Below are 12,384 nucleotides of genomic sequence, written 5' to 3'. Positions count from 1 at the left end.
TTCATTCTTTAGTAGGATGCTCTTTAGCCTCCGTGTATTTGAGTTCTTTCCAAATTTCCTCTTGTGATTGAGGTCAAGTTTCAAAGTATTGTGGTCTGAAAATATGCAGGGAATGATCCCAGTTTTCTGGTACTGGTTGAGACCTGATTTGTGACCCAGTATGTGATCTGTTCTGGAGAATGTTCCATGTGCACTCAAGAAGAATGTGTATTCTGTTGCTTTAGGATGGAATGTTCTGAATATATCTGTGAAGTCCATGTGGTCCAGTGTGTCTTTCAAAGCCCTTGTTTTTTTGTTGATCTTCTGCTTAGATGATCTGTCCATTGCAGTGAGTGGGTTGTTAAAGTCCCCTACTATAATTGTATTATTATCAATGTGTTTCTTTAATTTTGTTTTTAATTGGCTTATATAATTGGCTGTTCCCATGTTAGGGGCATAAATATTTATAATTGTTAGATCTTCTTGTTGGATAGACCCTTCACTTATGATATAGTGTCCTTCCTCATCTCTTAGTAGACTTTGGTTTAAAATTTAATTTGTCTGATTTAGGGATTGACACCCCAGCTTTCTTTTGATGTCCATTAGTATGATACATGGTTTTCTACCTCCTCACTTTCAATCTGAAAGTGTCCTTTGGGGTCTAAAATGAGTCTTTTGCAGACGGCATGTCGATGGGTCTGGGTCTTGCTTTTTTATCCAGTCTGTTACCCTGTGTCTTCTGATTGGGGCATTCAGCACATTTACATTCAGAGTAACTATTGAAAGATATGAATTTAGTGCCATTGTATTACCTGTAAAGTCACTGTTTCTGCATATTGCCTCTGTTCCTTTCTGGTCTGTGGCTCTCTTTTGCTTAAAGGATCCCTTTCAATATTTCTTGTATGGCTGATTTGGTGATCACAAATTCTTTTAGTTTCTGTTTGTCCTGGAAGCTTTTTATCACTGCTTCTATTTTGAATGACATCTTGGCTGGATAAAGTATTCTTGGCTTCATATTTTTCTCGTTCAGCACCCTGAATATATCATGCCAGTCCTTTCTGGCCTGTCAGGTCTCTGTGGATAGGTCTACTGCCTATCTAATGTTTCTACCCTTGTAGGTTTCAGACCTCTTGTCTCAAGCTGCTTTCAGGATTTTTTCTTTGTCTTTGAGGTTTCTAAGTTTCACTATTATATGTCAGGGTGTTGACCTATTTTTATTGATTTTGAGGGGGGTTCTCTGTGCCTCCTTGACTTGAGTGACTATTTCCTTCCCAAATTAGGGATGTTCTCCACTGTAATTTTCTCCAGTATGCCTTCTGCCCCCCTCTCTCTTTCCTCTTTTCTGGGATCCTGACTATTCTAATATTGTTTTGCTTTATGGTATCACTTATCCCTCAAATTCTCCCCTCATGATCCAGTAGTTGTTTATCTCTCTTATTCTCAGCTTCTTTTTCTCATTGTTTGATCTTCTATATCACTAATTCTCTCTTCTGCCTCATTTATCCTAGCAGTTAGAGCCTTCATTTTTTAATGCATCTCATTAATAGACTTTTTGATTTCGACTTGGTTAGATTTTAGTTCTTTTATTTCTCCAGAAAGGGATTCTCTAGTGTCTTTTATGCTATTTTCAAGCCCAGCTTTATATCTTTATAATTGTATCTTTATAATCGTTATTCTGAACTCTAGTTCGGATATCTTACTTATGTCCTACTGACTAAGTCCCTGGCAGTCAGTACAGCCTCTTGTTCTTTTGTTTGAGGTGAGTTTTTCCATCTTGTCATTCTTTCTTGTGAAGAATAGATGAATGAAAGAATAAAATACTAAAATGGCAACGACAAGCCCAGAGACTGCCAAAATACTAATTATTAAGCCTCAGTGAAGAGGGCATGGGATTTACTATGCTATTTTCTCTAGATTTTTTTGTTTGAAAATATCCATAACAATGTTTTTCTTAATATCAATCTATTATAGTTTCTTACACCATTAATTGCATTGGCCTATCATCAGTATCTGCTTGGTATTGGACTATTAGTTATTAGATAGCCCCAAGTACAAGTTTGGTTACAACCATGAGCATCTTAATTACAATAAGAAAAACTATAAAATCAAGACAAATTAAGCTAAAACTTTTTAATCTCATTATCTCTAAATTCTTGATATCCCCAAAACTTTTATTTTATTTACAATTTTATGAACGCTATGTTTAAATGTGTTGTATACAAATCTGTGTAGTTCACAGATTTCTTCAACCTACTTCTCAGACTTCTGTTGAGGGGCAGCTGTTCTGGAAAATGCTGAGTGGAGAAAAGTCTTTTTTTTTTTGCCTCAAGTAATCTTGCAGTTTAACAAAGTTAAATTGATTTCCTTACTACAGGACTTCTTGGGATCTTTTAATATGCAAATACAAATCCTAAATCTTAAATATTTGGCCCGAAGTGGTGTTTTTGCTTTGTTTTGTTTTTTAGAGAGCGTGTGCATGTGCACTCTTGTCTTTGTAACAGGACAAATAGAAATACAGCAAGGATATAAAAAATTGACCAATACCATCAAATCACTGGATCTAATTGATATTTATAGAATATGCCATTTGAAAATGCAAGAACACACATTTTTTGGGTTTTTTTGTTTTTTGTTTTTTTTGGGGGGAGGAGCAGAGGGAGAAGGAGAGGGAGAGAACCTTAAGCAGGCTCCTCGCCATTGCAGAGCCCCACGCAGGGCTTAGTCTTACAACCCCGAGGTCAAGACCTGAGCCAAAATCAAGAGTCAGATGCTTAATTGACTGAGCCACCCAGGTGCCCCAGCAAGCAGTGTTTTTTAAGCTTACTTGACCACTTGTATACCATGGAATAATTTGGAAAACATCAGACTACGTATTTAAAAATCATATTAATGCTTTCTTATATAATTAAAAGTTTAAGTTACTTGATTTATCACTCCCCTAATGATGGTTATTTCTTTAAGTTTCTCCTTTCTCCTTCTTATGTCTATCCTTTTCTATTGCTTTTATTTTTGTAATTTCCTCTCATGTATTTGTCTGACTACTGAAAGTGACCAGATTTTGAAATTGGTATGTCTCTCTCTGGGTGTGGGCTTTTAATACTAATAGACAATATTTTCAGTTAATTATGCCTTTAAAATATAATAAATTATGACTTATATTTGTACTTGTTATTTTAACTAATAGCATTTGCAAAATTTGCAAAGAGAACAATGTTTAGAGAGTTACAACTATTAGATACATTTTGTTGTCTTTCTAATTGAATTTGCTTTATTCCAGAAAATTTAGAAAATATTGCTAAAAGAATAACTAGCAAACTTTAAAATTATTCAAAATTGAAAAAAACTGGTGAACTTTGATCCAAATCAAGAAAGATGGCACCATTACAATGGAGAAGCATATGAGGATGATGAATATCATCCTACGGTGGTGTTCAGTGTCAGTCCTCTTAATGAGGCCAGTGGATAACACTGACTGTTAGCATTTTATATGTAGTAGTGAATGGGTGAAGGACTGTAATCATAACTCACTACTTGGTGTTGTTTTTTGTATTAATATTCAGCTGTAGAAATGTTTTAAAAGTCAAATGAAGAATAAACTCAAATGTAAAAGCTCAAAAAAAAAATTAATCCCCAGCTGACCTCCCCCTACCCCAGATCATTAGGGGTTTTCTCCTCAGGTAACCAAAAATAGTACTTTCCCAAGTACTTTTATTTCCCTTATTATTTGTTTCTTGAGTATCCCCTGTTATTTGTTTATATTCATTGCCCTGCGTGGTGCTTGAGATTCTTACCCCTTCTTTTCCTTCCTTGGCACGCGCACACTCTTTCTCTATCTAAAATAAATAAAATCTTTTCTAAAAAAATCATGTTTTGAAGTATACCTAAAAATCTTCATTGCAAATGAGACAAAAGCCATTCTCTAATATGATTTTTAAATTCCGTCCCAGCAACATAGGTCTAGAAATTAGTAAGCAAGCCAGATGGAGAAAGCTATTTTTAATATATGTGGACTCTGAAAGCTCTTTATTCTGCTTTTTAGATATTGTGTATATCAGTGTTAGTGTTTTCTTGAACTACATTTTTGGTTTATATTAAAACTTTGATAAACCAGGATCAGAGGAGATTGAGCTATTATCATTAATTGCACTTTGGTTATCTGAGGAATGATCAGTAGAACTTTGTATTTCTCTCTTCCAATTTATTGTTGAAAATCTCCCCAATCTTTATCAGTACCTTTTCTTGCTTTAGTAAATAAATATTTGTTTCCGCTATTTGTCCCTAAGAGAATCGTGTCTAAATTATCTACCCCAGTCCCTCACACAAGGAAGGTCAGGCATAAAATTAAGTAAATAGTAAATACTTGTTAAACAATTTTATTGTTGAAGATAATGTAATCTTTCTTTATTTTGGGCTTGGCATGCAGTATACTGACTTTTTTTCCAGTAAGCTGAGCTTTTTCCATTATGTTTCAAGTACATATATAAAAGTTTAGAAAATAAATATTAATTAAAAGGCAAGATGTTAGTACATAATAATTTGGAGTGTTTTTACATTGTAAATACAATTATTATAGTGGAACATGTTTTTAATTAAAAATTTAAGAATTTCATGCTTTGAAGATTGTACTTGCTTTAGACAGGTATAGGACTTAAGGGCTGGAGGATCTGATTTATATCTATGGCTAAAGTATTTTTCTTTCCTCCTCTCTTCCTCCCCATCTAATATGCATACTTTGGTATTTTAAGTATGTTTTATATTTACATTTCCTTTGTTTCCCATGGTCTGTTTGCTAGAGAGAAAGTTAATTCTTGGAACCATTTTTGGTTTATTTATAGATTGGTCAAAGAAAAAATGATGTATGAAAAAGAAGCAAAACAACAAGAAGAAAAGATCGAAAAAATGAAAGCTGAAGATGGTGAAAATTATGCCATTAAAAAGCAGGTAAATTATATCTTTAATAATAATAGCAAACATTTACAGAATACCATGTTAACTAATATATTAACAGCCCTTTAAGAAGATGCTATTATTTTCTTCTTTACTATTAAACATCCTTTTAAAAATATGGAAACACAGGTTACATAGTTTGCCCATGGTCATGTAACCACCAAGCAGTATAGCTAGGGTTTCAATACAGGAGTTCTGGGTCTAAAATTTGTACTCTTATCCATTAAGCTATCCTGCCTCTCGATTTTAAGTATTAAATTAAAAAATAGAGGCACCTGTCTGGCTTAGTCAGAAAAGCATGAGACTCTTGATCTCAGCGTTCTGAGTTTTAGCCCCACCCATATAGTTAGTAGAGATTACTTTAAAAAAAAAAAGAAAAAACTTAAAAATATTTAATATATAAATGGCCTAATCTTATGTTAAATGTACTTGTATATTAAATTTACAAATATTTTCCCCAAACTGATGTGAAGGCCACCAAAATAAATACATATATTACACTTTCAGTGGCTTCTGATTATCCTCATGACAAATTTCAGTTTTCTTAGTACTGCATACAAGGCTCTTCTTGATTTTGGTACCTGCTTATCCAACCTTATCTCTTGCTGTTCCCTCCCTGGACCTTTTAGGTCCTGCCTTTTTGTTTCCCGAACATGCTCTTTTCCTTTGCCTCTGACATACTGCATGTGTGTGAGATGCTCTTCCTACTTCTCCTACCTACCCTTTCCTTATAAATTCCTCTTTATCTTTTAGACATCTCCTACCTTCTGCCGCAACACTGAGATAGATATCCCTCCTCTGTTCTCCTATAACATCTTATTTATGCCTGTCAGAGCATTTACTGAATAGTCAGTATTGGCTGACACTTGTTTCATAATTCCTTGAGAAAATAGAAGCTATTGAGAACTTGCCTTTTCCCACCACAAAATCTTTCAGCCTATATCTGCATCTGTACCTGGACTACCTTCCTTCCTGTTTGAATAGATTACTTTCCCTAACCCTTGTTAAATCAATCAGTGACATTATTTTCACATTTTTGTCCTCATCTTACATAACCTCAACAGCATTTGACACAAGTAACCACTTCCCTTGAAGCATTTTTTTATATTATCATCTTTGCTACACTAATAGCCTCCTGGTTTTCCTCCTGTTTCACTACCATTCCTCAGTCTTCTTTGCTGAAACTCTCTCTCTCCCTCCCTTGTACTCGTCTCCCCCCACCGTGTGTGTGTGTGTGTGTGTGTGTGTGTGTGTGTGTGTGTGTTTTCACCTTCAAGAGTTCTACCCGCAATCTTTAGGTCTGAAGTTCGTACCATCATATAACTTCACCATTTTTATGTCCACTCATTTATTCACTCAACAGATATTTATTGAATCCCCTGCTACTTGCCAAATACTGTTCTAGGCATTCTTTTAGGCATGGCATTAAAAAGAACAACAAAACAGAAACAAAAAAACGAGAGTCCCTACTTACTTGGCATTCATTCTAGTGCCAGTGTCTCCCAATTTGTATCTCTGGGCTTGACCATTCCAGACATACATATATTCAACTAATCATCTACTTGGCATATTCCCTTGCGTGTCCAAAATAAAAATCTTGGTCTTCCCTCAAGCTAACCCACTTTCCCAAAACAAAAATCTGTTCCTTCTCTTGTTATCCCCCTTCAGTAAATGATATCTCCAGTCATCCAGATACCTAAAACCAAAAATTTAGTGGATCTCTTGATGCTTCTCTCTCTTTCTAATAACCACATCTAATATCCACAAGTCCTGTTTTTTTTCCCTCTTTTTCTTTCCCTACTACCACTACCCCTAATCCAATCCACTCTCATCTTTTGCCCACACTATTGCAAAAGCCTCCTAGTCAGCACACCTCTTTGTCTCTTGAAACCTCCATTCCCTCCCACCACAACAGCCAGATTGATCTCGAAAATGGTACATCAGATCACTTACTCCTTTACTTAAAATCCAGTGTGCAGTGCATGTAGAATATAAAATTCCGATGACACCGAGAAAAAGGAGAGTATAAACAAGCTTAAACGGATTATATCTCAAGACTTCTTTTTTATTTTTTTTTATTTTAAAGATTTTATTTATTTATTCGACAGAGATAGAGACAGCCAGCGAGAGAGGGAACACAAGCAGGGGGAGTGGGACGGGAAGAAGCAGGCTCCTAGTGGAGGAGCCTGATGTGGGGCTCGATCCCATAACACCGGGATCACGCCCTGAGCCGAAGGCAGACACTTAACGACTGCGCCACCCAGGCGCCCCAAGACTTCTTTTTTAAATCAGGACCTTGTGAACTCACAGTGGTTTTAATCATATAAATTATGTTACAAATGATAATAGCGAACACTCAACCCAGACTTCATTCAACAGTGTTAATCACTTAAAATGGATTTTTCTGTAGGCATTTGCTATCTGTGTTGCAAAAGCAACACAGTGTTATCTGAAAGAAACTGTTCAGGGGGAAAACGTTAATTTTGAGTTCTGGGAGAACATGCTTTCCTCTATGTGTGGTATAGCAGAGGACATTTGTGTTTAAGATTTTCTTAAACTGAGGGAGGGTTTGTAGATACAGTATGTCCGCTGATCTATTGACCGCTATGAACTAACTGTTCTTCCTTCATAAGGATTTACATATGGAATACTATTTTTTTTATTCTTAAAATAATGATGGTTAAATGCTTTTTAAAATATGTACTTGGGGTGCCTGGGTAGCGCAGTCGTTAAGCACCTGCCTTCGGCTCAGGGCGTGATCCCGGCGTTCCGGGATCGAGCCCCACATCGGGCTCCTCGGCTGGGAGCCTGCTTCTTCCTCTCCCACTCCCCCTGCTGTGTTCCCTCTCTCACTGGCTGTCTCTCTGTCACATAAATAAATAAAATCTTTAAAAAAAAAAATAAATAAATAAAAAAAAATAAAAATAAAATATGTACTTGTATAAATATTTATATCACTCTTGCCCCTCTCTTACTTTAATGTCCTCTGTTATTTTCCAACATCTAGTAAGAAATAGTATGACATAGTATGTGAGTTTATTTCTTCCAGGATCTTCTTAAGCAGGCTTATTTTCCCAGATATGTAATTCCTGACCTCAGTTTTTTCTTTGCCCTGTTCTTCTAATCACCAGTAATGTATTAAAACACAGCTGTATAGCTAGAATAGAAGTTGTAAGTTACTGGAGTGGAGAATAAATGTGTTCTCTTTCTAAATAAAATTCTACAAATAATGTCACAGATGATCAGAGAATCTTTTATTTTAATATTTATATATTGATCATCTTTCAATAAAGTCATTACTTTATAGGTAAGGATTAACTCTTCATGGAATCTTCTGTTCTAATTGTTATTTAAAAGTACTAGCCACTTAACTACATTATCATTGACTACATATGCAGATGTGAAAGGGGGAAAATTTTTGTTTAAAAATCCTTTCCAGGGGTCCTGGGTGGCTCAGTCATTTAAGCATTCAACATTTGGATTTAGTGCATGTTGTGATCTCATGGCTGGTGGGATTGAGCCCCGCCTCTAGCTCCATGCTCATTGAGGGAAGTCCGCTTAAATATTCTCTCCCTCTGACCCGCCCCACCACTCATGTGCACATGCGCACTCTTTTTCTCTCTCAAATAAAATAAATCTTTAAAAAAATCCTTTCTACACTCAGCCATGTTAAAATTCTCTCTTTTGTCATTGTGGTCATGGTTTATAACATGATTTCTTAAATATCTAGTCAACCTATCACTTTTATTCAAAAATACTATCCCATATCTAATTACAGAACAATAAATCTTCGTTCACTGCTATTGTTAACCTGTAGTGTATACATTTGTCAGTTGCAGTTTTATTTGTCTCATGAAACCTTTCTTTAACCCAACCTACATGTTTTTCTCAATTTCCTTTCCCTAGCTTAGCTATACTGTGGCCAGCCATTCATGTTTTTTATTATATGCAACAAGAGTTGCTTTGCCCAAAACACTGCTTTATTCCTATTTGCCTGGGACTTTAATGTTGGTAATAGTTTCTTTACATATGCTGTGCCCCTCATAGAAGATATCAAGGAAGCCAAGTGCTGCGTTTTGTGGGTTCTTTACTCATCTCCTGTATTTCCTCCTCTTCTGAGCTAAATCCCTTCCTTAACCACTTCTCATTAACATGGCTCTTATCTCATGTGGATCCATTTTGCTCTGGCTTTCATGGATCTTCTGAACACATTTTTGGGGTGCCTGGGTGGCACAGTCAGTTAAGTGTCCAACTCCTGGTTTTGGTTCAGGTCGTGATCTCAGGGTTGTAAGCCCAAGGTCATGAGATCGAGCCCCACATTGGGCTCTGACCTCTGTGGGGAGTCTGCTCGGGATTCTCTCTTGCCCTCTTCCCCCCTCCCCCACACCCTCTCTCTCTCTAATAAATAAACAAATCTTTTTAAAAAAGTAATAACACATTTATTATACTGTCAGTCCCTACCAAACTTCTTACCTATTTGGTTGTCAAAATTGGTCTTTCCTAGATTAGGCCTAATTTTGGTTCTTGTAAATTAAGTAACTAGGCAGAAGACCCTAAGAGGCCAAAATACCAGTCAGCCAAAGAGTTATTCTGCTGTCCTTTTCTTTTTGGGCTAAACAATATAACATAACCTTCAAATACTGCCCAAATTGATTTTAATCCTCTGCTAATGATATCCCTCTTCTTTTCTACTCTCCTCATCCCAATTAGAGATAGGTACAGAGGATTTTGCCCTCCACCAGTAAAGGTATTCTGGTCTTTTGTTTTTTTTAAACCTAATCTGCCACAGAAATGATTAACAGTGATAATCAAACATAACCCTCTTATTTCACCTGAGGCATGACTCATCTCTTATTTTCCAGAAGTAACATTAAAAAGTCAAATTGGTACAATTTTCCCAATAAGGATTTACAGTTATTACATATAATTGCAGTGTTGTGAAAATTTTCTTTTTGAGAAAGATACACATCTTTTTGTGATTTACTTGAAACAGGAGTTAACATTCACAATTGGATATTTCTTTTTCCTAAAAATGAAGGGGAAATTTTTTTTTTCTCTAAGTATGTAGAAAACAATAGGGAGCTTCAGTTTTTTGGGTTTTTTCACTGTTAATAATTTTTATTTTGTTATATTAGTCACCATACAGTACATCCCCAGTTTTTGATGCAATGTTCCATGATTCATTATTTGCATGTAACACCCAGTGCACCATGCAATATGTGCCCTCCTTAATACCCATCACTGGCCTGTCCCAATCCCCCACCCCCCTCGCCTCTGAAGGCCTCAGTTTGTTTCCCAGAGTCCATAGTCTCTTATGGTTCATTCCCCCTTCTGTTTACCCCCCCTTCATTCTTCCCTTCCTTCTCCTACCGATCTTCCTATTTCTTATGTTCCATAAATGAGTGAAACCATATGATAATTCTCTTTCTCTGCTTGACTTATTTCACTTAGCATTATCTCCTCTAGCCCTGTCCATGTTGCTGCAAATGTTGTGTAATCGTTTTTTCTGATGGCTGAGTAATATTCCATTGTATATATGGACCACATCTTCTTTTTTTTTTTTTTTTTTTTTTTTAAAGATTTTATTTATTTATTTGACAGAGATAGAGACAGCCAGCGAGAGAGGAAACACAAGCAGGGGGAGTGGGAGAGGAAGAAGCAGGCTCATAGCGGAGGAGCCTGATGTGGGGCTCGATCCCATAACGCCGGGATCACGCCCTGAGCCGAAGGCAGACACTTAACCGCTGTGCCACCCAGGCGCCCCTGGACCACATCTTCTTAATCCAGTCATCTGTTGAAGGGCATCTCGGCTCCTTCCACGATTTAGCTATTGTGGACAATGTTGCTATGAACATTGGGGTGCATATGGCCCTTCTCTTCACTACGTCTGTATCTTTGGGGTAAATACCCAGTAGTGCAATTGCTGAATCATAGGGTAGCTCAATTTTTAACTTTTTAAGGGACCTCCACACTGTTTTCCAAAGTGGCTGTACCAACTTGCATTCCCACCAACAGTGTAAGAGGGATCCCCTTTAGGAGCTTCAGTTTAAAAGAGGAATTTTACCAGGTGTCTTTCAAAAGACTGATTCTGTAAGAAACACCATATTTCTTTTATCAATAATAAAAATATTATTTAAAATAACTTGTAGTGGTGCAATATTATTGTATTTTGTTACCTGTACTCAGGTTTATAAATGGTGCTCTATTTATACACTTGTGTTTTGTTACAGATTTACTTTTGTTACAGATTTACTTTTGTTACAGATTTATAGGAAGTTGCAGTAAATGTTCAGGGAGGTCACATATACCCCTCACTATTCCTCCTACAATGTTAGTATCTTATATAATTATAATTATAGTATCCAGACCATGAAATTGACATTGGTACACCACAGAGCTTATTTATATTTCAGTAGTTACACATGGACTCATTTGTGTGTATCTGTATATATATTGTGTGTTTATATATATAGTCCCATACGATTCTATCACGTGTAGAATGTCTAACTACCATGACAGTCAAGATGGAAAACTATTCCACAGAAAACTGTTTTGTGCTGCGTCTTTGTAGCCCCTGGCTTCTCCACCCCTGAGTTCTTAGCTAATTAATACTCTTTGAAGAATCATACAGTATGTAACCTTTTGAAAGTGACTTTTTCCACTTAGCATAATTCCCTTGAGGTCCACTGAAGTCACTGAGTGTATCAGCTTTATTCCTTATTATTGCTGAGTAGTATTCCATGGTATGGATATATCACAGTGTAACCATTGAAGAACACAAGGATTGTTTCCAGTTTTGGGCTCTTACAGAAAAAACTGCTATGAACGTTCATAGACAATTTTTGCATGAACATAAATTTTCATTTTACTGGGATAAAAGCCCAAGAAGTTGCTGTGTTGTATTAGTACATTTTTTGTTTTAAGAGAAACTGCCAAACTCTTTGCCAGAGTGGCTATACTATTTTACATTCCCACCAGTGATGTGTGAATGATTTGATTTCTCTACATCCTCACTAGCCTTTGGTGTTAGCACTATTTTTTATTTGAGCATTTAGCCATTACCTACATGGTAGATGTATAGCGATATCTGATTGTGCTTTTAATTAATGTTGAACATCTTCTCATTTCCTTATTTATGTCTGTATTCCTCTTCAGTGAAATGTCTGTTCATGTCTTCTGCCCCCCCTTTTTAAAGTTTTTTATTTATGTAAGTAATCTCCACACCCAGTGTGGGGCTTGAACTCACGACCCTGAGATCAAGTCACACACTCTTCCAACTGAGCCAGCCAGGTGCCCCTAAGATTTTATTTTTTAAAGTAATCTCTACACCCAACATGGGGCTTGAAATCACAACCCAGAGATAAAGAGTTGCATGCTGTACTGACTGAGCCATCTTCTGTCCACTTTTTAATGGGATTCTTTGTTTTTCCACTTTTGAGTCTTGAGAGTTCTTTGTAT

The 12,384-nt window shown here is 36.3% G+C and overlaps 1 protein-coding gene across 1 annotated transcript in view; it reads left to right on the top strand.

Annotated features, from left to right (window-relative positions):
• TBCA (tubulin folding cofactor A) overlaps positions 1–12,384 on the top strand; it is an 80,603-nt gene that overhangs the window by 56,076 nt on the left and 12,143 nt on the right. The window contains exon 2 of the mRNA XM_026498741.4: positions 4,815–4,920. Coding sequence (XP_026354526.1) covers positions 4,815–4,920 — 106 coding nt within the window. The remainder of the gene's footprint in view (positions 1–4,814; positions 4,921–12,384) is intronic.

The sequence above is a fragment of the Ursus arctos genome, unplaced genomic scaffold (assembly GCF_023065955.2).
Source record: "Ursus arctos isolate Adak ecotype North America unplaced genomic scaffold, UrsArc2.0 scaffold_5, whole genome shotgun sequence".
NCBI classification, from domain to species: domain Eukaryota; kingdom Metazoa; phylum Chordata; class Mammalia; order Carnivora; family Ursidae; genus Ursus; species Ursus arctos.
This window is presented reverse-complemented; position numbering and strand designations above follow the sequence as displayed.